Genomic DNA, 27,983 nt, shown 5'->3' with positions numbered 1-27,983 from the left:
AATTCAAATTCGTCCTTGCTTCCCGCACACCCGTTATTATGCTGCTGCCCGTGTGGAAACCACCTGCCTTGACGACAACCTCCTGGTGCAAATAAAACTACTTGCTACCTGCACCACCTGTGAGTTTCCCTATTGTGGGGGAACCGATACAAAACCATTACCTGGCACACCTATGATTTCTTAGCAGTTAGCAATGACCGGCAAACAAGTGCCACTCTAACAGCGGCCGAGCTGCAACAATGTGTCCAAACCAAGAATTATTTGTTCAGATCCAACAGTTCGATGAGATGTATCCAATTGTAAGACAGCTTTCATGTCAACTGAGTTTACTGAGCCTCTGTGCCCATGAAGTGTAATTATTTTACAGATCCCTACATTCATTCGTATCGGTAATGGCAGGCTGTACTCTGCAATTAGACCATTAACTACAGCACTGGTCTGCTGTGACCATACACTAGTACATCAAACACATCAGGTATTTGTGAACAGTAATGGACTGCTGTTTAATAGATCCCACGGTGCCGTTACCACATCTTCCTTTAAACTGTTCTGGAATATCACTTTAACATTAATGTGAAGCCATTCCTGTTTTATCTGCCAAACCTACCTTTAGAGATGCGCTCACGTAATTTGTTGCTACCGCTTCTCAATACCAATGAGCACTCGTTATAATTGTTGGATGAGCTTATTACACAGGAAAACGACAAATTAGACATTTGTAATGGCGATAACTGAGTTGTTTCAGAATGAAAAGTCCAAGCAGCTATACAAGTGCTAACATTGAGCACTACCACACAGCTCATATACAGTTTAATGGCAAATCACCGAATTATCAAGAAAAATCTGTTGACCAAGAACAGAAACCTGCAGTAACCTTCTTTTTACAGCATCTCACATTCAAATTTATTTACTTTTTGATAACACTATTTGAAAAATGTCTGTTCTATATTTTCTAGAAACTGTAGGAGGCATCATGTCCGGTCATATCAGTCTTTCAGTTCTTGTCTCCTATCTCTCCGACTTTCTCTCTCTCTCTCCTTCTTCTCCCTCTCTCTCTCACTCTCTCTCACACACACACATACTCTCTCTCTCTCTCTCTCTCTCTCTCTCTCTCTCTCTCTCTCACTCACTCACTTTCTCTCTCTGTCTCATTATTTTTGATCCATCCAATTACTTTTTTCTGTCCATATCTGGATATTACATTTTGTGTACTTTAATAGAGCTATTTCATGTACATGAAATTAAAAAAGCGACGTTTACCTTGGTTTAACAACGCTGCAACAATGGCAAACGTTGCTGTTATTGGGTCCGCGCGTTCGCGCAGCAAGTATTGGAAGAACCACTTGAGGATGCCCGTCGCTATCACATATACCAGCAGTGCAATCCAGACTCTTCCGTCAAACGGCTGCAGGTACGGCTTGAACATCATCTCTTGGAACTGCTTCTGAAAGTAAAACCTGCACCTGGAAGAAGACAACACGCTATCATGTTAACCTCGAAATGTCCCGTATTATCTATACCCACTACTTACCAACTTATTTGATTTTAGCTTTACTATGAAGCGAGTTTTCCCGTCTCAGACGAGAAAGACAACCAAGTAAATTTATTGTATGTTCAGATGAATCATTTTATTTTGTGTCTTTGTTGCACTTGGCACGGTAACACTTTAGCCAGATGGTGACGATCTGACGACATTAATTGCAGCAGAATAAAGTACAATGTTTTTCATAAGTATCTTTAAGTTTTCAGAAGTCCTCTGCGTGAAAACTACGAGATATACCGAAATACGAATCGTTTCCTTAGATGCAGAGCGCACCACCAGGAGGCAGGCATGCCGCAGTACGCAGACAAATCGAGCGTCCCGTGTTGTCGCGTCGAATTAGTTCATACCTGCAGACAGATCACGAATGAACAGAATTCAAAAGTGGACTGCTGCTAGTGCCTTGTCAGGTAGCAGCAGTAGCCACTTCAAACAAATTTCATGCACGTTTTGACGGTTCCCACGTCACGAGTGTTGCCATATTCAGCACCTGCAATGTTAGATAAACACTTGGAGAGATGGTCTATCCACCGATATATAAGGTGTTTCTTTAAATGTGAGACAACTAAATATCTTGAAAACGACGCGTCGTACGAAAAAAATGTTATACGTGAAAAGTTATTATTAGTAAAGAGGACACCTATCAGTGTTACAATTGGCCACCTGGTAACCACACCTCCTGCATCAGCGTGTCAACTTTGTATTTATTGCATATTCGGAGGTTACGACGAAAATACGTACAGTTTAGCAAACCGTTGTTACCCATTAGTGATATATCGGTCTGTAATTGACAAATGTCAGGTTTGCCTATTTTTGCAATTAAGGACCGACGCATTTGATGCTGCATTTCACTTGCGATGTAATAAATGTAAATCTTTGCGTCCTAACGTTTGATAACAATGTTCAGGGTCACTTGAGGGTTGCAAATGTTGCTGTACAGCACGAATGAAACCCCTAAACATTGACATTTCTGGCAAACAAGCTATATGTATGGTACCATAGTTCTTTGTTCCTATAGGGCTGATAACTTTATCTTGGAACTCTTCGATTTGGTCCCTGTTTGGATAGAAAAAACAACAATATGGGAATTGTGAGTCCGCCTTGATGCAAACCACTTTGTTGTTTGTTTACTTATTTATTCCCCAAACTAGTTTCGGCGACAGATATCGCCATCATCAGTGGGTTCTTTAAATCTAAAACATGCAGAAAATAGCATAGTTACACAAACACAGTAACACATTACTACATTTTTACTGTTCGTATTTGAAATATAGTTTTCTGTGGATACTTTCATACTAACTTATTTATTGTATGTTATGGCATTTTTTTATGAATTGTCGCTGTTTGCGGCATATTTTCTGTACTTCTTAAGTTGCCATTTTTTCACAGCGTACATCATGTCATATGCAACTCTGAGAGCGGCTGTTAGTAAACAAATACTAACAGGTGAACTTAACGTATGTCAGCCTTATACACTTGGGGTTGCGGAAGTGTTGTGGAATACAGTGTTGGAGTGTACTGGGCTGTTACTTAATAATTCCTTGGACGGCATGTAGCTGATTCTGTACACAGAAAAACAAAACTTTCGCACTCTGTTTGTAATCCAGAGCATTACGCCATCTTGCTGTTCGTGTGTGTCGCGAGAGATGTATCACATGTTGCGAGAAGGCTATGAAAACTGTGACGGTAGTTACGACGACTTATGTTCCTTATTTATGTCTCTGTGTGTGATCGGGAAATGGTTCTTTTGCGTGTGTGACACAGAACAAAAAGCACACACACGCACGTGGACGTGACATTGCAAAGCGATATGAGGTGGAACGAGTACGTGAGAACTGTAGCAGGGAAGGCGACTGGTCGACTTCGGTTTATTGAGAGAATTTTCGGAAAGAGTGGTTCACCCGTAAAAGACACCGCATATACGACGCTGGTACAACCTATTCTTGAGTACTGCTTGAATGTTTGTGAGCCGTACCTAGTCCGATTGAAGGAAGATACTGAAGCAGTTTAGACACGGGCTGCTAGATTTGCTGCCGGTAGATTTGAACAACATATAAGTGTTATGGAGATGCTTCGGGACTGACTGGGGTGCTGTTCGTCATACATTGGTTCAAATGGTTCTGAGCACTATGGGACTTAACTTCTGAGGTCATCAGTCCCCTAGAACACATCCATGCCCGAGGCTGGATTCGAACCTGCGACTGTAGCGGTCGCGTGGTTCCAGACTCTAGCGCCTATAACCGCTCGGCCACCTTGGCCGGCAGTTCTGTACAATTTTCCATTGTTACAACCTCTCGATAGACTACAGTATCATCCGCAAAAAGCCTCAGTGAACATCCGATGTTATCCACAAGGTCATTTATATACATTGTGAATAGCAACGGTCCTACGACACTCCCCTGCGGCACACCTGAAATCACTCTTACTTCGGAAGACTACTCTCCATTGAGAATGATAGTCCATATTATAGTCCATATGCTCCTACTTTGTTCATTAAACGACTGTGGGGAACTGTATCAAACGCCTTGCGGAAGTCAATAAACACGGCATCTACCTGGGAACCCGTGTCTATGACCCTCTGAGCCTCGTAGACGAATAGTGCGAGCTGGGTTTCACACGACCGTCTTTTTCGAAACCCATGCTGATTCCTACAGCGTAGATTTCTAGTCTCCAGAAAAGTCACTACACTCGAACATAATACGTGTTCCAAAGTTCTACAACTGATCGACGTTAGAGATACAGGTCTATAGTTCTGCTCATCTGTTCGACGTCCCTTCTTGAAAACGGGGATGACTGTGCCCTTTTCCAATCCTTTGGAACGCTACGCTCTTCTAGAGATCTACGGTACACCGCTGCAAGAAGTGGGGCAAGTTCCTTCGCGTACTCTGTGTAAAATCGAAGTGGTATCCCATCAGGTCCAGCGGTCTTTCCTCTTTTGAGCGATTTTAATTGTTTTTCTATCCCTCTGTCATCTATTTCGATATCTACCATTCTGTCATCTGTGCGACAATCTATAGAAGGAACTACAGTGCAGTCTTCCTCTGTGAAACAGCTTAGGAAAAAGACGTTTAGTATTTCGACCTTTAGTCTGTCATCCTCTGTTTCAGTACCATTTTGGTCACAGAGTGTCATCCTCAGCAGCTTTAAAAATTTTCCCAAAACTTTTGGCATGAAAACGTATTCGCGATGTTTTCAACATACAACTCACATCTCACTTCCACAACCTCCCCTAATTGTAGCTCGCTCACACCCCATAGTCCATCGCTCTAGTCGCTCATACCCATCCACTTCCAACTGCCCATTCTCACTCACTCACTCAGCCCAACTCATTGTCATTATCTCTTTGTGTCACTCTGTCACTGTCCCCTGTCTCACAGCCACAGTCCTCTCGTTCTATCCTACTTCTACTGTCTCCCCTCACTCCCACTGCCTCCTTCTTGCTCTCTCTTACTGCTACATCTCATTCATTCTTTCCCACTGCTGCTGTCTCTTCTCACAATCACCCCTAGTTCTTGTCAGAGTCTCTGTCTCTCATTATCACTTCTTCTCACCCACTTCCACTTTCTCCTTCTCTTTATTCCTGTCCCACTGGCTCTGTCTCTTTCACTCTTTTCCAGCACTGTTCTGTCGCTGTCAGCTGTATGCCACTGCCACCGTGTCGTTTTCTCTCGCACTGCCACTGTCTCCTTCGTTCTTCCTATACCACAACCACTGTCTACTATTTTCCGATATTTACTGCTTTTCCGTTTCATTCCCATCGCCATTGTCTCCTTTCTCGGCATAAAAAAGCGCTAATATGTTCGCATTCCAAAGTTTATAGGAACATTTGTAAAGGTACTGAAGAAGGCAGAATGATGCAACTGGTGCCCGACTCTTCATTTCAGAGTATTTTAATAAACAGGAGCATATTAGCTCTTTTTCTGCTCCAATAGGAGCATTTTTCCGCTGCTTCCCTTCTTTTCTCTGGTACAACCGGGCATGTCTGTCATATGAAAAGAACTTTATCGGTCAGTACAATTTTGACAGCTTACGTATGTGAAATTGAAATAACGTAGAAATGTGTAATTTTACATCGCAGACCGCATTTTACGTGCACAATAATTTTGCCTGTGGTCCAGTTCTACAATATAGTGTTCCCAGAACCCTTCTGATGACAAAAGAGATACTTAACAACATATTTCTAAGTGCTACGTCACTTTATAAACTATTTTTTTGACACACACCGGCTTCTACTTTCGTATTTTACATGCAGAAGTAAGGTAACCTTCAACTTCTGTATCTTGAAAATGGATAAAGAAATCAAGGTTGGTCGAGATCTGGATCTTAGGAATACATCCTAAAAATTTCAGCCATTTGCTGTACATAGCTCTCTTGGTGGTGGTGGTTAGTGTTTAACGTCCCGTCGACAACGAGGTCATTAGAGACGGAGCGCAAGCTCAGGTTAGGGAAGGATTGGGAAGGAAATCGGCCGTGCCCTTTCAAAGGAACCATCCCGGCATTTGCCTGAAACGATTTAGGGAAATCACGGAAAACCTAAATCAGGATGGCTGGAGACGGGATTGAACCGTCGTCCTCCCGAATGCGAGTCCAGTGTGGTAACCACTGCGCCACCTCGCTCGGTAGCTCTCTTGGAATCGAGGGCTCAGTTCTGGTTCGCAAAAACCATATTTTTCGGGTTTTCTTAGGAACCGCCCATGAACTAAATGGTGCCTCTATAAGCGCCTTAATCCCTTCAGACCTGAATGTTTTCTAGAGAACGGAAAATTTTTCTTTATGTGATGATGCTCTCAGGTGATTTTTTAATGATTTTAGAAGCAAGATTTACAAAAAAATATGTACCCGTTTTCAAAACATACTTTGTACACTTGGCTCGATTTTATGAACTAAAACAACTAATTACGAAATATTCAGTCAATAATTACCATGCAAAATAACGATAACAATGAAACTTCCTGGCAGATTAAAACTGTGTGCCGGACCGAGACTCGAACTGACGGGCACGTGCTCTACCAACTTTTTTTTTTTTTTTTCGTTGTGTTTGGTCGTTGCGGACGTCCTGTTCGAGTTCGATGGTTGATCCTTCCACTCAGTTTTTTTTTTGTTGCAGAGGCCAACCGGCTCTCTGACCGCACATGCTGAGCTACCATTACCTACTGGAATATAGCGAATCAACCACGTCCGTGTATACTGATGACATGAGTTGCTGTATACTGCTATGTTGACTTGCTGACATTTCCATAGAGATGTTCAATAGTTGGCAGCACTTGCGCATGGCGAAAATGTTGAAAATACACAAATGTGTGCCTCAGGTTTCCATTGGGAAACAATACTTCTGTCACAGCTAAGACGCTGTGAAATTTAATGTACACAGTTGTAGCTAGTGGGTTTCAAAGCGTTAAGGAGCACTGTATACCACATATAATGCAAAAGGACCAACCGACTTTCACAATTTGCCAAGCTAGAGCAAGTGTGAAACATTCAAATTTTGGCCCCGTACTGTAGAATAGTTACAGTAAGACGATCCTCCTGCTGGGTATACAAATGGTCCCTAGCCCAAGGGCTATTCAAAACACTTGACCATATCTTCCTATCAACAGTAGAACCCGAGATATGAGCCCCGGACAAATCCCGTTTTCATGGGTGGCGTTTTGGAACATTCTCGTATTAGGAAGCGCGTACTGTCGCATATGTTGTTGTTGTGGTCTTCAATCCAGAGACTGGTTTGATGCAGCTCTCCATGCTACTTAATCCTGTGCAAGCTTCTTCATCTCCCAGTACCTACTGCAACCTACATCCTTCTGAATCTGCTGAGTGTATTCATCTCTTGGTCTCCCTCTACGATTTTTACCCTCCACGCTGCCTTCCAATACTAAATTGGTGATCCCTTGATGCCTCAGAACATGTCCTAGTAACCGATCCCTTCTTTTAGTCAAGTTGTGTCACAAACTTCTCTTCTCCCCAATCCTATTCAGTACCTCCTCATTAGTTATGTGATCTACCCATCTAATCTTCAGCATTGTTCTGTAGCACCACATCTCGAAAGCTTCTATTCTCTTCTTGTCTAAACTATTTATCGTCCATGTTTCACTTCCATACATGGCTACACTCCATACAAATACTTTCAGAAACGACTTTCTGACACTCAAATCTATACTCGATGTTAACAAATTTCTCTCCTTCAGAAACGCTTTCCTTGCCATATATATATATATATATATATATATATATATATATATATATATATATATATATGAAAGGAATTGAAAATATTTTACATAAACTAAAGAGGCCGAAATGTGAATCCCATCTGTTGCGACTGGAGGAGTCGCGATTACCATTACATTTTTGGCAATTATTCCGCAAGTTAAAAGATGCATTGGAAGACTAGAAATATGAGGGGAGGGCCATTTGTAGGTGCAACTGGCCAACCGAGGCTTAACACATGACAGATGAAGAACAGAAAAGGATGAAAAAGAGAAATATGGACACGTTGGCCCCACAGGGAAACGCACCCAGCGTTGCGCACTGGCTGGGCGAAACTCAGCGCGTCGATGCGGTCCAGGCCGATGGTCACTTCGCAGGCAGAGATGTCGGCCTCCCTCCTCTGCAGGACGCCGATCAGCCCGCTCCACTCGGTCGAGTTGGGCCTGCGGTGACCGTAGGAGTAGCCGGGCAGAACGGAGAGAGTGTATCTGTGGGAAGAGTGACGCGGTCGTCATCACAAGTCGCACGAAATTTCTAAGAAATGGGCGAAGGGTTGTAGGGAGCACGTGCAGCCGCATCTCAGGAGTCATGGAGGTTATCTTTAGCAGATTAACACTGTGACGGTTAAAATTTATTTTGCATGTACTTAAGAAAGAAAAAGTCAAAAACTATCTTCCTTTGTAATAAATGATACACTTTCATTACCAAAGAAATTTTAAGCTACTGTTTTTGAAAATCGGTGAAGCTGATGTGCCACACGAACTTACCTACATGCCACACGAACTTACCTACATCCATGTTTTCATGTGAACTTAGGATTTCCAGAGATAAAGTTTTCATTTTGGATCGATTTTGTTAAGATAGCAAGTATTGATGAAAGTTTAACAGATCAGTACCAAAAGAGATGTATTCTACTGACAGTGAAAAACATGAAATATCGCACACAAGTTTTCAACGTAACATTTGAAGACTGTTTTGACATACCGCACACTGATATTTTCGACATTCTACGAAATATCTACAAACGAGTTGAATTACTGGGAAGTTTAGTAACGTTTCTCAAACTATATCTATGGTCTTAAGAAAACACACACTGTTACTGCAGACACTCTTGGAACTGCGAAGATGATGATCTGATATTATTTTCGTGAAACAGGTTCACTATGAACATACGCTGCGCCATTTGACTGGTCACAGCCACCTATACATCCAGCTCATGGTCTGCAGTATTTCTCTCCAAGTTCCGAAAGCATCTCGCTACTTGTAGCACTAGGCAGATGCGAGATGTAGACGTCCCAACGCCCAAAACTGCATATTACTTTAGTGCGATATATGTGTCCCATCAGTCATGAAGGGGTTTTATCAATGTATATACATGTCAGAAATGCAGCACAAGAATATCATACATTGAAGAGCCAAAGAAACTGATACACCTGCCTAATATCGTGTAGGGCCCCCGCGAGTACGCAGGAATGCCGCAACACGACGTCGCATGGACTCAACTAACGTTTGAAGTAGTGATGGACGGAATTGGCACCATGAATCCTGAAGGGCTGTCCATAAATCCGTAAGAGTACGAGGGGATGGAGACCTCTTCTGAAAATCACGTTGCAAGGCATCCCAGATATGCTCAATACCTTCATGTCTGGAAAGTTTGGTGGCCAGCAGAAGTGTTTAAACTCAAAAGAGTGTTTCTGGAGCCACTCTGTGAGCAATTCTGGGCGTGTGGAGTCGCATGGTCCAGCTGGAACTGTCCAAGTCCGTCATAATACACAATGGAAATGAATGGATGCAGGTGATCAGACAGGATGCTTACATACGTGTCACCTGCCAGAGTCGTATCTGGATGTATCAGGGGTCCCATATGACCCCAACTGCACATGCCCCACACCATTAGTGAGCCTCCACCAGCTTGAACAGTTCCCTGGTGATATGCAGGGTCCATGGATTCATGAGGTTGTCCCCATACCCTTGCATGTCCATCTGACCAACATAATTTCAAACGAGACTCGCCTGACGTTTGCAGTCATCAACAGTCCAATGTTGGATGAGGCATAAGGCTTTGTGTCGTGCAGTCATCAAGGGTACACGAGTGGGCCTTCAGCTCCGAAAGCCCATATCGATGATGTTTCGTTGAATGGTTTGCATGCTGACACTTGTTGATGGTGCAGCACTGAAATGTGCAGCAATATGTGGAACAGTTGCATTTCTGTCACGTTGAACGATTCTCTTCAGTCGTCGTTGGTCCTGTTCTTGCAGGCTTTCTTTCTCAGCACAGCGATGTCGAAGATTTGATTTTTTTACCGAATTTCTGATATTCACGGTACACTTGAGAAATGGTCACACGGGAAAATCTCCACTTCTTCACTACCTGGGAGATGCCATGTCCCATCGCTCATGCGCCGATTATAACACCACGTTCAAATTCACTTAAATCTTGAAAACCTGCCCCTGTAGCAGCAGTAACCGATCTAACAAATGCGCCAGACATTTGTCTTATATAGGCATTGCCGACCACAGCGCCATATTCTACCTATTTACATATATCAGTATTTGAATGTGTGTGCCTATGCCAGTTTCCTTGGCGCTTCAGTGCAAAAGAAAAGGGAATTCCGTGCATCGGAATCGTGAGAAAATACACACTTCAACAGCACATTTTCCATCATCTCGATATTTCATGCCGGTGCATTGGTATTCTGACTGTTTCTGTATCGATCGGATGTCCAACCCTGATGTTGTTTGTAAATACGGGCACAGTTACCGTGAGCATTACCCGCTGTTGGAAAGCCGCACTCGAATCGACTGGAGCACATCTGTTGAAAGTATAGCACCAGTAGAGACGCATTAGAGACGTCTGTGGAACAATAGAGTGAACGTAGATCAAGTCACGAAGGAAAATCGCGACCAACGATCAGGTTGGCATCATCACATTGCATATAGTAGGCTTGTCAATCAGTGAAGTTGCTCGATGTGTCTACTAGAGTCAAAGTTATCTGGTGCAGACATGGAATCGCTTATAACTGACATGTATGATTGAAAAATTACACCGCACAGGCCATTCACGTTCGATAGGTGCATATGATGATCGGTACCTACGACTTTTGAGTCGAAGGAACCGCTAGCTGATCGCTCCAGAAATGAATAAGGCCTAAAAGATGCCATGTATCACATCAAACTGTTAGGAGACAATTGTATGATGCGACTCTCCGTTCCCGACGACCATGGCAAGAACCACGTCGTACACCACAACACCATCGACTTGGTTGCAGATGGGCAAGAAATGGTGCAGAATGAACGCCTCAGGACTGGTGTCGAATGTTGTGTACGGACAAAACTCGGACCTGTTTGTACCCTGACAATTGCAGATGACACGTTTGGCCAGAAACCTGGTAACATACAACACCCATGTGCAACAAAGAAGCAGTGGAATGATGTTCTCAACTGACTTTGTGTGGGGTCGCTGTACACCTCTTGTGGTTGGGGAGGGTGTAAGGCGTCCAGATTATACAGACCTTACATCAGACTGATCCATAACAACAGTACGATAAAGTATGAGACCCTCAGCAAATAATAATTACATGATATAAACAAGAGGCAATTGCAGTTAATTTCATGTACCGAAAACTAACAAAACAATAATTACTTAAAGTGAAACGAATTTTGGAGACGAACCGAGGAGGTGGCTAATGGCATCAGAAAACCCCATTTAGCAAGAGAACGGCAAGTTTCAGCACAGAAAGGGATAAGGCCAGAACACTACATCATTCATTTTAACGTAAATACGGCTGTGACCGAGGGTAGTGGCTGCACGCCATTAACAGGGTTAGGCTGCAACTCACCAAGAAAAATAAAATTCAACTCTAGCAAGACAGTGATTGCCTAAAGCCATACCGGGCGATGCAGATGCAACACAGTGGTCAGATTCCCATTAAATAAAAGCATTTTGAGAAATAAAATGGCTATATCTCTCTCTCTCTTCTCATGGTGGACCACTCAAGTGTGTGGAAAAATAGTGAGGGTATTGAGAGCTTTACTTTCTGCAAAGTGAGCATGATATGCTTCACGTATCATGATGACAGATAGCAAAAAGGTTGTTAATTATTCCTGTGGGCAAAGAAATTGTGCATGTTGCTTGAATCCTTAGCGAGTGTGCAACAGCCACTATTTTGACCAGGGAAAGGTTAACATTCTACAGAATGCAGGAAAGTTGAGACTGAGTGAATTCAGTGAAGGCCAGTGTAGAGAATTAGCATTTCAGATCCAGCATGGAAACAACACCATTGCAGATGCCACTTGGTAAAGTACCATCAGTAAATGTTGAGTAGATTTTGCTCACTCCAACTTGCGTACACTTTGACCATTGAATATCACAAGCTTGTATACTAAACTACCCTCACATTGAGTACATGAGAGTTTTTTCTTTGGTTCAAAAAGTAAATTTATTCCCCACCAACTCAGTGCATTGATCAGCTACGACAATGTAGATGTAAATGAGCTGATGAAGATTTTTAATCATCCTTTCCTGTGATAAAAATTTTTCATATGTAGATATAACAATTTTAATAATTGTCAGTTCAACACGTCCAAGAGTTAAATATTTTGTTATTGAGTGTCAAAAGTAATTGAACATGATTGTTTTCAACTTCTTGGAAGGTTCTTAATGTTGAGCATTTGTTGAAACCACAGTTGTGTTTCACATTCCTGAGGGGAGTTGCATAGTTTTACACATTTTTATTAGGTCACTTTCTTGTCTGTTTGTATGTTCAGTGCAAAGTTTTCAGTTTTAAGCAAACTACTGGCGAGCTAGAGGTGGTAGGTAGGTGGTTAGTGTTTAACGTCCCGTTGACAACGAGGTCATTAGAGATGGAGTGCAAGCTCGGGTTAGGGAAGGATCGGGAAGGAAATTGGCCGTGCCCTTTCAAGGGAACCATCCTGGCATTTGCCTGAAACGATTTAGGGCTGGCGAGCTAGAGACCTGAAGCACCTGACAAAGCTCAGGACTAGATGACAATGCAATATTACCTCACTTTCATTCCTATTACCTTTCTTTAATGCCTGGTATGAGGCACAGGATACATTCCTTTTCTGTCTGTCTGCTTGGTAAAATTTTTTTAGTTGGTTTTAAACTAGCTTCCCAATGAGCTACAGACTTGAAACTTTCAAAATAGCTCATAACTGGATGGCAATGCAATATTACCTTTTTTTCATGTGTGTTTTATGGGGTAGGGCAAATTTTGTACCACTTTACCTGTTCCAGTTGTGACTGGGCTCAGTTCCATCATTTTTACCTCCATGGTTGCTTTGTAGGATATACATGAGAGAAGCAATATATTTCCTGACTCTGGTGAAGAGAAACTGAAAGAAACTAACATTTACCACATGTCTGTTGTCACATCATCAAAATAGTTGAAATTAATTGAAAAATTTCACACTGTCCAACATGATATCCTGCTAGACAAATTAGAATATGTCAGTAAACGAGGAGTGGCAACCTCAAACATGGTTTCAGCATATGCTCATGATTGATGACGCCATGAGCTCCAAGGACATCACAGCTGTCAGTTAGCACTGACAGCTCATCAGCACTTATTTCACTTAATAACAGCCAAGGAGTACTTGGCTGGAAGCTCATAGCATTTTAACCACTTGATGCAACTGGAAGCCTGTGGTCATTTTACTGAATGAAGTGTGTCCAAAGCACTCTGAACGTTCATTACTAGCTCTGTTAGATGAAAAAGGGCTCATTTGAAGGAGTAGTGAGGTTAGAAGTTTAGGAAAGGGAACCAACCAGTGTCTCCTCTAAGCCTCCAAAGGTTGAATGCTTACAGTCTCAGTAGTAAGATAAGGGCACAGAAGAAGGGAAACTTCACTGATAAATGCTTCCAGTGCTGCAACAAGACTTTGGTGGGTTCAGGGTTTTTGTGGAGGAACTAAAACTCTTACTACAGTGGTGGCTGATGTGTTTACCTCTCCAGGAGACTCACCTCAAAATCACTGATGCCTGCACAGAAAGGAAGAACTTGGTGGTGAGACGGATGATGGCCTAGTGACAGTATTTATCAATGACAAATACACACCAGTTTGCAAGAAACTGCTGAAATACTGTATGTGCCAGATAGTATGACAATATGCTTCCTACAATTTCCTCATTATAAAGCTCTGCACAATCAGGCTAAAAATCTCATCACATAGTTTCCTCAACTGTTTCACATTTGTGGAGATTTTAATGCACATCATATGTTATGGTGCTCTGTCACAACATGCCTGCATGGTTGAGCTATTAGGGGCTTCTTCCTAGATCTATGTCATCTCAACATAAGGTCAGAACACATGCTTGACCACTGCAATTGTGTAATTCTCGGCCTCCAATCTATTCTTGTGATCTCCAAGCCTCACACATGCTTCTCAGTGGGAAGGGGATGATGACCTGCACTCACAGCCTCTCAAGAAGCAAGGCCAAAAAGCCACTGTATTTAAAATTGAGGAGACCAAAAATATGCCACAGTTTGTGAAATTTGTCAGTCATTCTAATAAACCACCCTTTGTATGGGAAGCCATTAAGATGTCAGAAATGCCCTTTTAATGTAGTACAATAAGGAAACACATTTCAGGTCATAGATGGGAACTTGACTTTCACTGTCACAGCCAGCCACAATACTAGGTGCATGCTGAGAGGGGTAGTTGGAACTTTAATTCCATCAATGATTAAATCTGATATGTAAGTAATATCCAAGGGTTAATTAATAATTTGACACCAATCTATAACTGAAGTATTTAATACCTTTGTGTACGTAATTCTGTCTTTGCTTTACAAGCTTATTTTTTGAGCAAAGTAATTGTTACGAAAAGGATAGTTGCTACTCACCATATAGCAGAGATGCTGAGTTGCAGTTAGGCACCAAAAAAAATACTGTCACAATTAGCCATGATCCTTTTCATAATAACTATTGTTATTTAATATGTTGATTAGAGAAATTGCTGTATTGGAATCAAAATACAACATAAAATAATATTTTTGAACAAATTTTGTGTAGTTAAGAATGTTGTAATAACAAATTATGAAAAATTGTTTGGTAGTGCAAATCTTGTTTTACTTGGAAACAGACGTTAATTAGTGAAGGTTGCATTATTAGACAGATATTCAGAAGAAATTTTTCTGAGTGTTTTGTGGATTTCTCAAAAAAATTTGTTGTTGAAAGGACCTGGACCTTGACATCAAGGACTATAAAGATGAGTAATATACCGGGTGATCAAAAAGTCAGTATAAATTTGAAAACTTAATAAAACACGGAGTAATGTAGATAGAGAGGTAAAAATTGACACACATGTTTGGAATGACATGGGGTTTTATTAGAACGAAAAAAAAAACAAAAAAAAACAAAGTTCACAAAATGTCTGACAGATGGTGCTGGACAGCAAAACGTCAGTGACTGCACATGACAATCGTGTATAAAAGGAGCTGTAATGAGAGAGAGAATCAGATGCGCCAGCAGTCACAGCATGTTGACGTTACCTGAAAAGGCGCTTTTAGTGAAGCTGTATTATCAGAATGGGTAATGTGCTAGTTCAGGGTTACGATCCTATCACCACAGCAAGGGGATTTGAATGGGTAAGGGTTCCTTGACACATTCAGCTGTGGCGAGAATGATTTCGAAGTTAGAAGACACGTGTTGTTTAGACGGTAGACCCTGTAGTGGCCAACCGAGCACAAGGCGTAATGCTGCTGAGACAGTTCAGGAAGAAATGGGGAAGTCAGCGCTCGTGCAGTTGCACATTGCACCGGCATTCTGTACACTACTGTTTGGTTGGCACTTAGGCGTACACTCCAATGCTATCCATACAAAATCCATCGGCATCATGAACTGTTACCTGGCGATTTAGTGAATCGGAGGGCATTTGCAGTGTGAACGTTTCAAAAGATGGCAAAAGATGAGGAATGGATGAGTAACATGTTTTGGACCAACGAAGCTCGTTTCACGCTCCGAGGGTATGTCAACGCCCACAACTACAGAATTTGTTCTACCGAAAATCCTAGAACTGTAGTGGAAACTCCATTGCACAATGAGAAAGTCACGGTAGGGGTTGGATTTGCCACATCTACCGTTATCGGGCCTTTTTTCTTCATGGAAATGCATGATTCTGGTTTTGTGGCTGCTACCGTGATGGGTGAGAGGTACGCCGATATGTTATAGAATCGCATCATCCCCAGCCTGACTGATAAACACCTGCTGGAACATACGATGTTTATGCAGGATGGCGCTCCACCCCATATTGCTAGACGAGTGTTAGATCTCTTGCGTGTGTCGTTTGGTGATGATCGTGTGCTCAACCGCCACTTTCGTCATGCTTGGCCTCCCAAGTCCCCAGACCTCAGTCCATGCGATTATTGGCTTTGGGGTTACCTGAAGTCGCAAGTGTATCGTGATTGACCGACGTCTCTAGGGATGCTGAAAGACAACATCCGATGCCAGTGCCTCACCATAACTCCGAACATGCTTTACACTGCTGTTCACAACATTATTCCTCAACTACAGCTATTGTCGATGAATGATGGTGGACATATTGAGTGAGCGTTTCCTGTAAAGAACATCATCTTTGCTTTGTCTTACTTTGTTATGCTAATTATTGCTATTCTGATCAGATGGAGCACCATCTGTCAGACATTTTTTGAACTTTTGTATTTTTTTTTGGTTCTAATAAAACCCCATGTCATTCCAAACTTGTGTGTCAATTTGTACCTCTCTATCTACATTATTCCATGATTTATTCAGTTTTCAAATTTATACTGACTTTTTGATCACCCAGTACTTATAAAAGCATTGGAATTTAATAATCTAACTTTCCTTTCCATTAGAGAAATGTGAACAAAGTATTTTTTCCAGTGGTTTAGTTTTGCATAGGACACTTTGTGCTGGGTGCATTAGATCTCTGTGAAACAATTTCTGTGGTTGTTGATTGGCAACAAGATCATGTGCATAGCCTGTATGTTATTGTTCATGTGTTGATAAAATATAAGTTTTACCTTGTCTCTACACAATTTATCCACATCATTTTGCTGTGCTAAACTCAGAATCCTACAGCTTATGGGTTCATGGTGATGTGTTTTGTGCAAAAGTACCCAAAGTTCGTATAAAGTTGCATTGTCTGTACAGTGAATAAAAGTGACTGTTAAGATGAATACAACACAGGTACCACAAATAGAGCAGCTCGTAGGTTGTGAGAACTATGCAACTTGGAAATTTGCCATTGAGGTGTATTTGCATTTGAATGACCTGTGGGGCATCATAAATTGTACATTGAAATCTACAGAATCACGTTTTTCTGCTAAGGATCAAAAGTCAAAACTAATTATCCTTATGATTGGTCCAGTAAATTATGTTCACATAGAAAAGGCTACATCAGCAAAGGAGGTATGGGGCAAACTGAAAAACATATTTGATGATGGAAGTTTAACCAGAAAAGTAGGATTAACCCATGAGCGGATAACTACAAGATTGAACAAGTGCAATAAATGTGGATGAATACATGAATAAAATAATTTGAATCTCAAATTATTTGAGGAATATTGCTTTTGGAATTACAGATGAATAGGTTTGCACTTTGTTGTTAGTTGGACTACCAGAGAAATATGCACCTGTGTTTGGAAAGTTTGGAAATACCTTGACAGTGGATAGTGTGAAGGCAAAGATTCTACAGGGCGTGAAAAATGAGCCAGTTTCTTATGATCCAAAGACAGAAATAGCATTGGCTTTATAATATAAATACAAGAAGAAGAAGAAGCCAATAAAATGTTTCAGATGACAGAGGATTGGACATTTTTCATCAGAGTGCAACGAAAGTTTGAGTATTCGTGAAAAGAAGCATGTTAATTCTAGTAGTTCTGAAAGGAAAATTACCCATTTGTTTTTATTCTTTTAGTGAAGCAAGTGACAACCATGCAGAATGGTTTCTAGATCCAGGAACATTGTTGCATATTGTTGAAGCTCCATCAGTGTTCTATGATATTCACTCAAGGACTGACATTGGAATTTTCACAGTTGATGGGTCTAAGTGTGAACTTTCATTTGCTAGTGAGTGGGAAAAAACAAATTGATACTGCTCATGATGTACATTATTTGAAGAATATTGCAACTAATATGCTGTTGGTAAGTGAAATATCAAAGAAGGGTAACACAGTTATCTTTGATGTAGAGGGAGCCTAAATAATTGACTCTTGTGCCAATATTGTAGCTGCTGCAACTAATTTAAAATGTATTTTCAAACTAAATACAGTTAAAGATATTGCTGAAACTGGAAATCACCCTGTTTATACTGCAAAGAGTTTTTTGTGGTGTAGGAGATTTGGACATTTGAAATGACAAAGTATGGCCTCATTGAAGAATGTGGCAACTGCAATGTAAAACTCTGGAAAGAATAATATAAATGTGAGGTATGTTTGCAAGGGAAGCAGGCCAGAGCATCATTTAAATCAGATCTACAGAAGTCTTGCAACTCATTCACATATATCTCTGTCAACCTATGGAGAATAAATCCTTTGGAAGTAGTTACTATTTCGTGACATTCATAGGTTGTTTTTCTAAGATACATTTACGCTTACTTCAAAGTACCAAGGATCAAGTGAGTGATATATTTGCTATTTATTGCAAAATGGTTGAAAGACAGATGGGGAGGAAAATTAAAATTATTAGATCAGACAATGGATCAGAATATGTAAATAGACAGTTTAAGGAATAGTTGAATGAAATGGGTATCAGGCATCAGAATGCCATTCACTACAATCCCTTACAGAATGGAGTTTGTGAACATGCCAACAAAACTGTTGCAGAGAAGGAAAGAAGTATGCTAAGTGATGCTGAACTACCTAAGTATTTTTGGGCAGAGGCAGTGTCAACAGTGGTGTATTTAATTAACACCTACTGAAGCTTTGGGAAACATGACACTTTTTGAAGTATGAACTGATGAGAAACTGGATCGAAGGCACTTAAGTCTTTGGATATGAAGCCATGGTTCATATTCCAAAACCATTAAGAGGTTAACAGGATACAAAATTACAGAAATATATTATGTTGGATACTGTGATGATTCAGAAGGATACAGATTTTGTAATCCTGTGACTAAGAAAATAATAAGCAACAGAGATTTAGTGTTTTTAGAGGATTAAAAACATAAAATAAAGTCAAAATAATACAGTAATTTAACAAAATATAAGGACTAATAATGCTGAAGAAGATATGGAAACTAAAACAGGGGAAGATAAGGATGAAGAGCCAACTGATACACTACCTGATAGTGAAATTGAGGAAGAATATTCAACAGAGGAAGTCAATTTAAGGTGTTCTACTTGTATAATAAAACCAGAAAGATATCAAGACTACAAAATGTATCTTGCCCAAACCTTCAACAGTGAACCCACTGCAATACATTAATCCTTGGCAAGTACCAATGCTCAAAGTTGGTCAGAGTTGATGGAAAAAAAAACATAATCATTTTTTATAATGATTCATATAAATGGGTTGACTTGCTTGAAAATAAAAAGGCACTAAGAACAAGGTGGTATTAAATATTAAAAATCCTGAGAGTTCAATACTAAAATTCAAAACCAGATTGGTAGTTAAAGGATACTGTCAGAAATAAGGGACAGATTGTCATGAGACCCTCTCACCAGTGGTGAAATATTTATCATTAAGATACCTTTTAACTCTTGCAGTAAGGGAAGGCCCGTTAATTCATCAGATGGACTTGAAAACAGCCTATCTGAATGGAAAGCTGGGAGGGGAAATATACTTGATCCTACCTAATGAAGTTAAAAGACCTTATCAATGGAAAAGAAAAGTTTGGTGTTCCAAGAAAGGCATGTACAGATTCAAAGGCATGCCACAGTCAGAAGCAGATCAAAGTATATGTTACAAAAGAAGCAGGAAGAAATTAGAATCAGGGCCATATGAGCAGATGATTCTTGTTTTTTACTTTGACCAACAGTGAAAATAAAGTGGATCTTTTTAAGAAAAACAGTTACAGTCAGAATTTAATATGTATCACTTGGGTGAAGTTAGTTGATACTTAGGCATGAAGATTCTAAGAAGTACCAACAGGGAAGAATTATGGATTGATCAATCTCTGTATACAAGAAAAATCATAGAAAAATTCAGTATGGAAGAGTGTAAGCCTATTTCTACCCCAATGGAAAATAGTGCAAAACTGTTACTACCTGATGAGGGCAAGAAATGTAAGGAAAGTGTACCCTATTTGGAAGCTGTAGGAAATCTACTGTACTTGAACCAGACTCCCGGACCAGACATTGCATTTGCCACAAATGCTGTAAGCAAGTTTTGCAATCATCAAAGAGAAAAACAGTGGATGGAAATCAAGAGTATGTGCAGATATTTAAAGGGAACTGCAGATTATAAAAAGGGAAATGTAAATTTAGAAGAGTTCAGTGATGTAGACTGTGGAAGCGAGCTGGAAAGCAGACCTGGAAGTTGCTTTAAAATAATGGGAGGATTGATATCCTGGTCACGTAAGAGACAGAGGACAGTTGCTTTGAGCACTGTGGAAGCTGAATATATGGTATTATCCTCCACTATTGAAGAAGCTTATGTATCAGAACACTCATGGGTGAAGTAGAATGTCTTACAAAAATAAAACCAGCTGTAATATTTTGTGATAATATGAGAGCTATTAAGCTTGACAACCATAATGCCCCCAGTGTGAGACCGAAACATATTGACATAAAGTATTACTTTATCAGAGTTCATCTGGGGCAGGGAAGCATAACCATCAATTATCTATGCAGAGAAGGAATTATCAGATTTTATAACTAAGCCTCTCAATAAAGACAAGTTTCAGAAGTTGGTGAAACATTGTCTAACCTGTGAAGTGTTGTGTTTGGTATCTGAAAGATAGTTGTTCAAGGAGAGTGTTGGAGAAATGTGTGCATAGGACAATTTGTGATTAGTGCATTAGACCTCTGTGAAATATTCTGTGGGTGTTGATTGACAATGAGACCAACAGCATAGCCTATATGTAAAATATCTTCATGTGTTAATAAAATATAAGTTTTATCTTGCCCCTAAACAATTTTTCCACATCATGCCAAACAAAGAATCCAACACTTTACCCACTTGCTGCTGTGATAATATCTCTCTTACACAATGAAACACTAACAACTATCAAGATTGATAAGGAAATTGGTATTATTATTAAAATAGTTTATTTTTGGTTTAATTGACAGGGAAGAACATTGTAAATTTACAACTGTCCCTTGTGTATGTATAAGATGGATCCAGCACTGGCTGCAGCAACTGGCACAGCACCAGGTTTGTTGCAGTTCCTCACTGGGATTGGCAAGGGAATCCTCCTTAAAATTTTTAACTGGATATAAAAAGCTAGGTAATTTCCTGACTTGTGAAATGAATCTATTTTAATTCCTCATTTAAGCCATGGAAGAATTGCATATGCCCAAGTAACAGACTTAGTGTTAGCCTCACAAGCTGTGTGGAGAAGGCCTTGGACCAGGCTGTCAGTTGCTGCTTATTTGGATCATAGAATTCAGGCAGCTCTCTAATCACCTTCAGTGTGAGTTCAAGAGCTATTGTTCAGTGTTCATAACCTTTCCCTATGAAGAAAGCTATGCAGTGGTTCTTCCTATGCAATTAACAGCTAACAGGTAATTTTTCAACTTAGAGAAGACTTTTGGCACTACTTGGACTTGAAGGCAACATCAGACAGTTCCACCATTGGGGTCCTGGAGATGTCTTCCTGTTTTGTTAAGGTCATTCTTCTCCCCATGATATTTAAGATATTGAGCCAGTGATGTGCTATCAGGTCATTTTATACAAGAGGAGGGTGCCCCTCAAGGTAGTTGTTTATGTATTTGTAACAACTATTAATAATACTATGTCTACACTGAGTTGCTCTTTATTTGTCAATGACTTTTCACTTTTTAGTTCATCTTCAAGTCTTGCAGGAGAGACATTCTGACAGATGACTGTTAAGAGACTGGAGGAATGAAAACTAAAAACTAACAGAGAAATCTATGTTATCACCATGCTCTTAATCTTCCTGAATTAAAATTGAGGGACACAGTACTAAATTTTAGAGTCAGTGAGGTTTCGAGGCTTCACTTTTGATCAGAAACTTACATGGCTTTGAGACCTGAAGGATATGATAACACAATCCCTCAGATTCATTAACTACACATTGGACATGGGGACAAACCAAGCCTGCCTGATTCTGTTTTATAGAGCTTCTGTGCAGTCCTAGCTTCATTATAAATTCATATTGCAGGGATCAGCCAAATCATCATATAACATATTGGATACAGACCAACATGAGAGAATTAACACAATGAGATTTTCACTCTGTAACAAGTGTGTGCTGATATGAAACTTCCTGGCAGATTAAAACTGTGTGCTGGACCGAGACTCGAACTCGGGACATTTGCTCTTTTGCAGGCAAGTGCTCTACCATCTGAGCTACCCAAGTATGACTCACGCACCCATCCTCACAGCTTTACTTCTGCCACTACCTCGTCTCCTACCTTCCAAACTTTGCAGAAGCTCTTCTGCGAAACTTGCAGAACTAGCACTCCTGAAAGAAAGGATATTGCGGAGACATGGCTTAGCCACAGACTGGGGGATGTTTCCAGAATGAGATTTTCACTCTGCAGCTCTGCAAGTTTCGCAGAATAGCTTCTGCAAAGTTTGGAAGGTAGGAGACAAGGTACTGGCAGAAGTAAAGCTGTGAGGATGGGGCATGAGATGTGCTTGGGTAGCTCAGATGGTAGAGCACATGCCCATGAAATGCAAAGATCCCAAGTTCGAGTCTCAGTCCGGCGCACAGTTTTAATCTGCCAGGAAGTTTCATGAGAGAGTTAAATTTGTCATTTGGGCATTTAGAATAAGACCGAAAGCCTCTGCACTGTGCATGGGGAGCCAGTACTTCAGCCCAGACAACAACTACTTATGGTATGACAAGCATACAGATTGCATTCTGTACTTCTGTGGCCTGCAAACAACACTGTTGCTTGCCTACCCATGGATCACCTTTTCAGTAAACATTTGTGAGCAACAAGACAATTTGAGATGTGAGCAAAGAACCATCATTTAAAAATGGGTCAAGCAAATATTAATGTTTTATACAACTGCATCAAATCTCTGCAAATCACTGAGAAGTGCATGGCAGAGGGTTCTTCCCACAGTACGAGTTATTAGGACTTTCCCCATTCCATTCACATATGGAATGTGGGAAGAATGATTTCTTAAATGCCTCTGTACACATTGTAATTAGTCTAATCTTGTCTTCGCACTCTCTACAGTAGCAATATGCAGAAGGTTGCAGTATATCCCTAGATTCATCACTAAAAGTTGGTTTTTTAAACTTACTTAGTAGATGTTCATGGGACAGCTTGCTTTTGTCTTTAAGAGATGGCCAGTTAGTTTCTTTCAGCACTTCTGTGACACTTTCCCATTAGTTAAACAAACTTATGACCATTTGTGCTGCTCTTTTTTGCATATGTTACATGTGCCCTGACAGCACTATTCGGTACAGGTCACACACACTTGCGCAATATTTGAATGTTGCCAAAGTTGGAGTGAATTCTTAATAGATCCATAATTATTTAAAGTATGACCAATTCAAGAAAATTAAACAGTTCAAATATGATTTACAGCTACTTGTTTTGTAACAAGAGTGCTTTAAAGCACAAGTGGCACAACTCCACATTTCTTTTTTAGTTAGTGACAGGATCATGTGTAGAAAAAATTATTTTGTTAACTGCACAAATGGTGTGAGTTGTAGTCACCTACCAACTGCACAGGTAGCAGCACAAGTGGTCCAATTGGGAGTTACACCACTAGATATGTCACTGTAACCCAGTTGTGTTGACACACTGAGTACGTTTGTTGTGTATTTATCATCAGACTCAGACCTATCCAGTGCTGCAGGCAAGAGATGGTTTTCTTTTATTTTTTGAGTAATTACTCTTAACTATTTAAAGTTTAATGTCTTTACAAGCTTTCATTACATCATAGTTTTGTATATTAAGTATAAATTAAGAGCCAAAACATGTTATATGGTTAGAAAGTAAATGTGTGCACAGCATAAACTAAAAATGTGGTTACACCACTAGTCCTGTCAACATTTATGCCTAGGGTGTATAGAACAGGTTGTACTTCTGGGTGTCTGAGTCCATAACAGTAAGTAAAGGTAAACATAAACTACAATAGAACCTGTATGTCTATTTCCTGTACCTTTATGAAAATCAGTGACTGATATGAATGTTCTGTAATTTTACAGGATTTACCTATAGCAATTTTTTGTTTCAGAGGATGACAAATTCAATCAAAGTGATGGTGATGAAGCAGAAGCAGTTGTAGAGGGTTGACCAAAGAGATGCCAAAAAAGAAAAATAAATGAGTGTAAACATGCTGAAGGAAAGAGAAAATATAATGCAGGGAAATCTTTCATCACAGGAAAAGCAAAAACTGTTGCAGGAAAAGAATTTAGTATTTCCAATTGCTGCTGTAAAAAATGTTTTAATAGAATTTAAGAGCAACCACAATGAAGTATGTTTGAGTCTTTTTAAAAAATTGGAACTTATTCTGCTCAAAATGCACAGACATGTGGCGTGGTAAAACAAGAAGCACCACAATTTATTTGACCAGCAGTTAATGCCAAAAGGGAAAAATGTACTACTAATGGATTTTATTTTACTATTGATGATAAAAGTGAAATTGTATGTAAAAGAATGATTTCTTGGAAACTTATAAAATATCTGATAGTAGAATGACCTGAGCCCTTAAGAAACTAAACTTTGCAGAGCCACAGGTGATGACAAATGAGGCAAGAAAGTTCCTGCAAACAAAACCCCTGAATAAAAAATGGTACTAGTAAGGGAGCACATCTCATCATTCCCCTCTTAGCACTCAAACTACAGATGAAGGCATAATCCAAACACTGTTATGTCAAAAAAATGGTTCAAATGGCTCTGAGCACTATGGGACTTAACATCTATGGTCATCAGTCCCCTAGAACTTAGAACTACTTAAACCCAACTAACCTAAGGACATCACACAACACCCAACTGTTATGTCCAACAAAGACTTTTTGTCTGTTGAGAGCCTACTAAAAAAATTACCAAAAGGAAGAAAGGCAGTGAGGAGTATCCTGTGTCACGCTTAAACTTGCAGGCGGTCCAGCACCAGAAGAGTGAACTATTCACGATCCTTTTTAAGGACACTCTTTCACAATACATGCCATTTTATAAGTTTTTTGTAGCTTTATGCCAGGATCTAAAGAAGAGAAACCTGTCAATATTTGTAACATCAATCAGGGGAAGCCGTACAGAGATCTGCACCCTGTCACAAAGGGAAAAAAAATGACATGGTAGACCTTTCGGCAGACATCCCCCTGGTTCATTACTACGAGAACCTTGTTTCCAGTGAGAATGCCATTGACTTGGGCCCACTACACAACTCAGATAAAAGTAGAATCAAACAGAGAAAAATCCAGGATGAAGTAATGACAATATTATGAAAAGGATAGTTGCTACTCACCATATAGCAGAAATGTTGAGTTGCCTACCCTCTCTCCACTTCATTCCTGTATGCTCTCACAAACATCACTTTACTGTCCCCCACCCTAACCCTTCTGTCCATCCCCCTACCTGCCCCAGCTTCCTCCTTACCTCCACCCTCAGATTGCTTCTCCCATTATGCGCAGCTGCTCACAGTCTGGCCTCGGCAGCCAGAGACTGTGTTCACATGTATGCGATACGCATTTGCATGTGTGCTTGTGTGTGTGTGTGTGTGTGTGTGTGTGTGTGTGTATGTGTGTGTGTGTGTGTGTGTGTTTTGTCTAATAATTCCCATAAAGGCCTTTTTGACTGAAAGCTTACTTGTTTGACAGTCTTTTTGTTGTGCCTCTCTGCATCTCTGCTATATAGTAAGTAACAATTATCCTTTATATTCATGATATTGTCAAACAAAAGCAATGATGATGAGTAGAAAGTAATGTTAACTGAGTGTGTTTAATTTATCAATACAGTATTTTTTTACTATCATTAATGTTTCTGTTGTCAACAAAATCTTCCATCTGGTTACAACACAAGTGGTATAACTACATTCAGACATTTGTACACAGACAAAAACATGGTAAATTTTCAAAAAAATGTAAATTTAAGTTAAAAATAAGTTTATTGTGGACATTTAAGATAAAAAACACAAAAAAGTACAACATGGATTTTTGTATAACAATTCTAATAAAACATTAAATATCTCAAAATAAAGATGATGTGAGTTACACCATTTGTTCTTTAAGGGGCTCCTGTATTAGCTGAGCACCACAATTTTAACATTGTGTATACAAACATGTCAACATGAGGAGATTTCTTAGGCTATGCAATCATTTTCCGTGATACTCTCTTCAGGAACCACCTGACATGTATGTCTACAGTATAATACACTGACTTGTATCTAATTCTGAAGGCAATGGTGTAGGGAGCAACCAAGACAAGACCAAGGAATACTGTTTCTCATATGCTCCAGTTCCTGATTACTCTTTTTGCCCTTCAACAATTGCACCCAAGAGAAAAAATTATACATTTTACAATACATTGGAAGCAGACAGAATGCTACAGGGTATCAGCATATGTGAGAATAAAGCAAAATGAGCAAACTGACATAGCAGCCACGGACAACTGTTGTAGTCGCAGATTAAACAATGTCTCTTGCAGACATAAACTCACTATTGAGCCAGAAGGTCATGCATCATTGGGGAGAAGAAAGACCAGAGTGAGGGATGTGAAACTGTTGATGGTGAAACTAAGTATCTGTCCATGGCATTTCTGCTTCTGGTTACAGAAATAAGATCAAGCCGCACTCAATGATTTACATATAGCACATAGTCTCCTACACAAAGCTTCTTGCTCCAGCAAGAGGATCCATCCATTTGTACTGCCTGTGTTGTATGCATTTTGGTATGTAGAATTTTAATTGACTGATATTTATATTCTGACAAAAGAGCAACTGCGACTTTGTGTTGATCTTCTTTCAGTTTTGCTTATATGCAAGATAAGTTGGATAAAATTTATATAACTTTATGTATTGCCTAAACTCTTGTCTAAGATCATATGCTGTAGCTTTTACTGTTACACAGACTGTTTGGCTCATCCTTTTTAGTCCAGTGATAAGCTAGTGTCATTTTCTACTGTTCTACTTTAGATTGTTCTTTGTACATTTCTATTTTTATTGAAAGTCTTAGAATTAAAAAAATAAATTGATTTCACAGTGTGAGTATGTGCATGGGAGGGGACATTTTAAGCTTCTGGTATTTATCGAACTAGCATATTTTAATTCTTACTGACCATTTTCCAGTTTATCATTTCGTTTCTTTTAATCACACTCACCTCATAAGAGTAATTGTAGACACTTAAGACTTAGTTGTCATGTTCCACACAAATATATCATCATCATCAGACTATTATACTGGAACAAAGGAAATTACTCATATCATTTAAAACAGGCTGGGTTTAATGAGCTTTCCTTAGATTTGACATCATTTCATTTACATTTTGCCATTGCTTGGATAAAATAAATTTAGAATAAAAATATTTTCTTCTTTCTGCATGCAATCTTTAAACCAAGATGTCAGGTGATTTTACATTTGGCTTCAAAGTGAAAAACCTATCAACATACTGAGTTCATACTATATGGCTACCACACTTTAGTTCTGTATATTTTAATTTTCATGATGCAGAGTACTTCTAAAGTCTAACAATGTTCAAATTCTGATCATAGATCATCTGTTGAATGTAATCCATTAAACACTTGAAAAATCAATTAAACCCTTGAAAAAGGAAAGAAAAAAGCTCTTAGAGATTCATCAAAAAGTGGTTGCATATTCCTTAGTCCTCAGTAATATAATATCTGGAAAGGCCTACTGCACAATAAGCTAATGTCATCCACACTAGTCAAAACTCTAAAATGAATGAAGAACAGAATTTTCATTCACTTTATTACTACAGAAAATTAAGTCTATAAAACAAAAATTGATGCTTCAGTTTGTCAGCAAAAACAAATACCTTGACCATGTAAATCTTAGTCCTACATTCCATTTAAGGATATTTATGTTACTGGCTTCTTTGCATAGAACAAGCCTTTTCCAACTTATTGTCATTCCACATAGAAAATACAAAAGTTCATTTTCACTACAGATTCATATTATAGATACTTTACTACTT

General features: G+C 39.7%; 1 protein-coding gene across 1 annotated transcript in view; it reads right to left on the bottom strand.

Moving 5' to 3' along the window:
- Nucleotides 1-27,983, bottom strand: part of LOC126416835 (glutamate receptor 1-like) — a 170,188-nt gene that overhangs the window by 110,786 nt on the left and 31,419 nt on the right. Inside the window, exons 3-4 of the mRNA XM_050084718.1 lie at nt 8,053-8,232; nt 1,261-1,463 (exon numbers count right to left, since the gene is read on the bottom strand). Coding sequence (XP_049940675.1) covers nt 1,261-1,463; nt 8,053-8,232 — 383 coding nt within the window. The remainder of the gene's footprint in view (nt 1-1,260; nt 1,464-8,052; nt 8,233-27,983) is intronic.

The sequence above is a fragment of the Schistocerca serialis genome, chromosome 8 (genome assembly GCF_023864345.2).
Source record: "Schistocerca serialis cubense isolate TAMUIC-IGC-003099 chromosome 8, iqSchSeri2.2, whole genome shotgun sequence".
NCBI classification, from domain to species: Eukaryota; Metazoa; Arthropoda; class Insecta; order Orthoptera; family Acrididae; genus Schistocerca; species Schistocerca serialis.
Note: the sequence above shows the minus strand (reverse complement) of the source record. Positions and strands in the feature narration are given on the sequence as shown.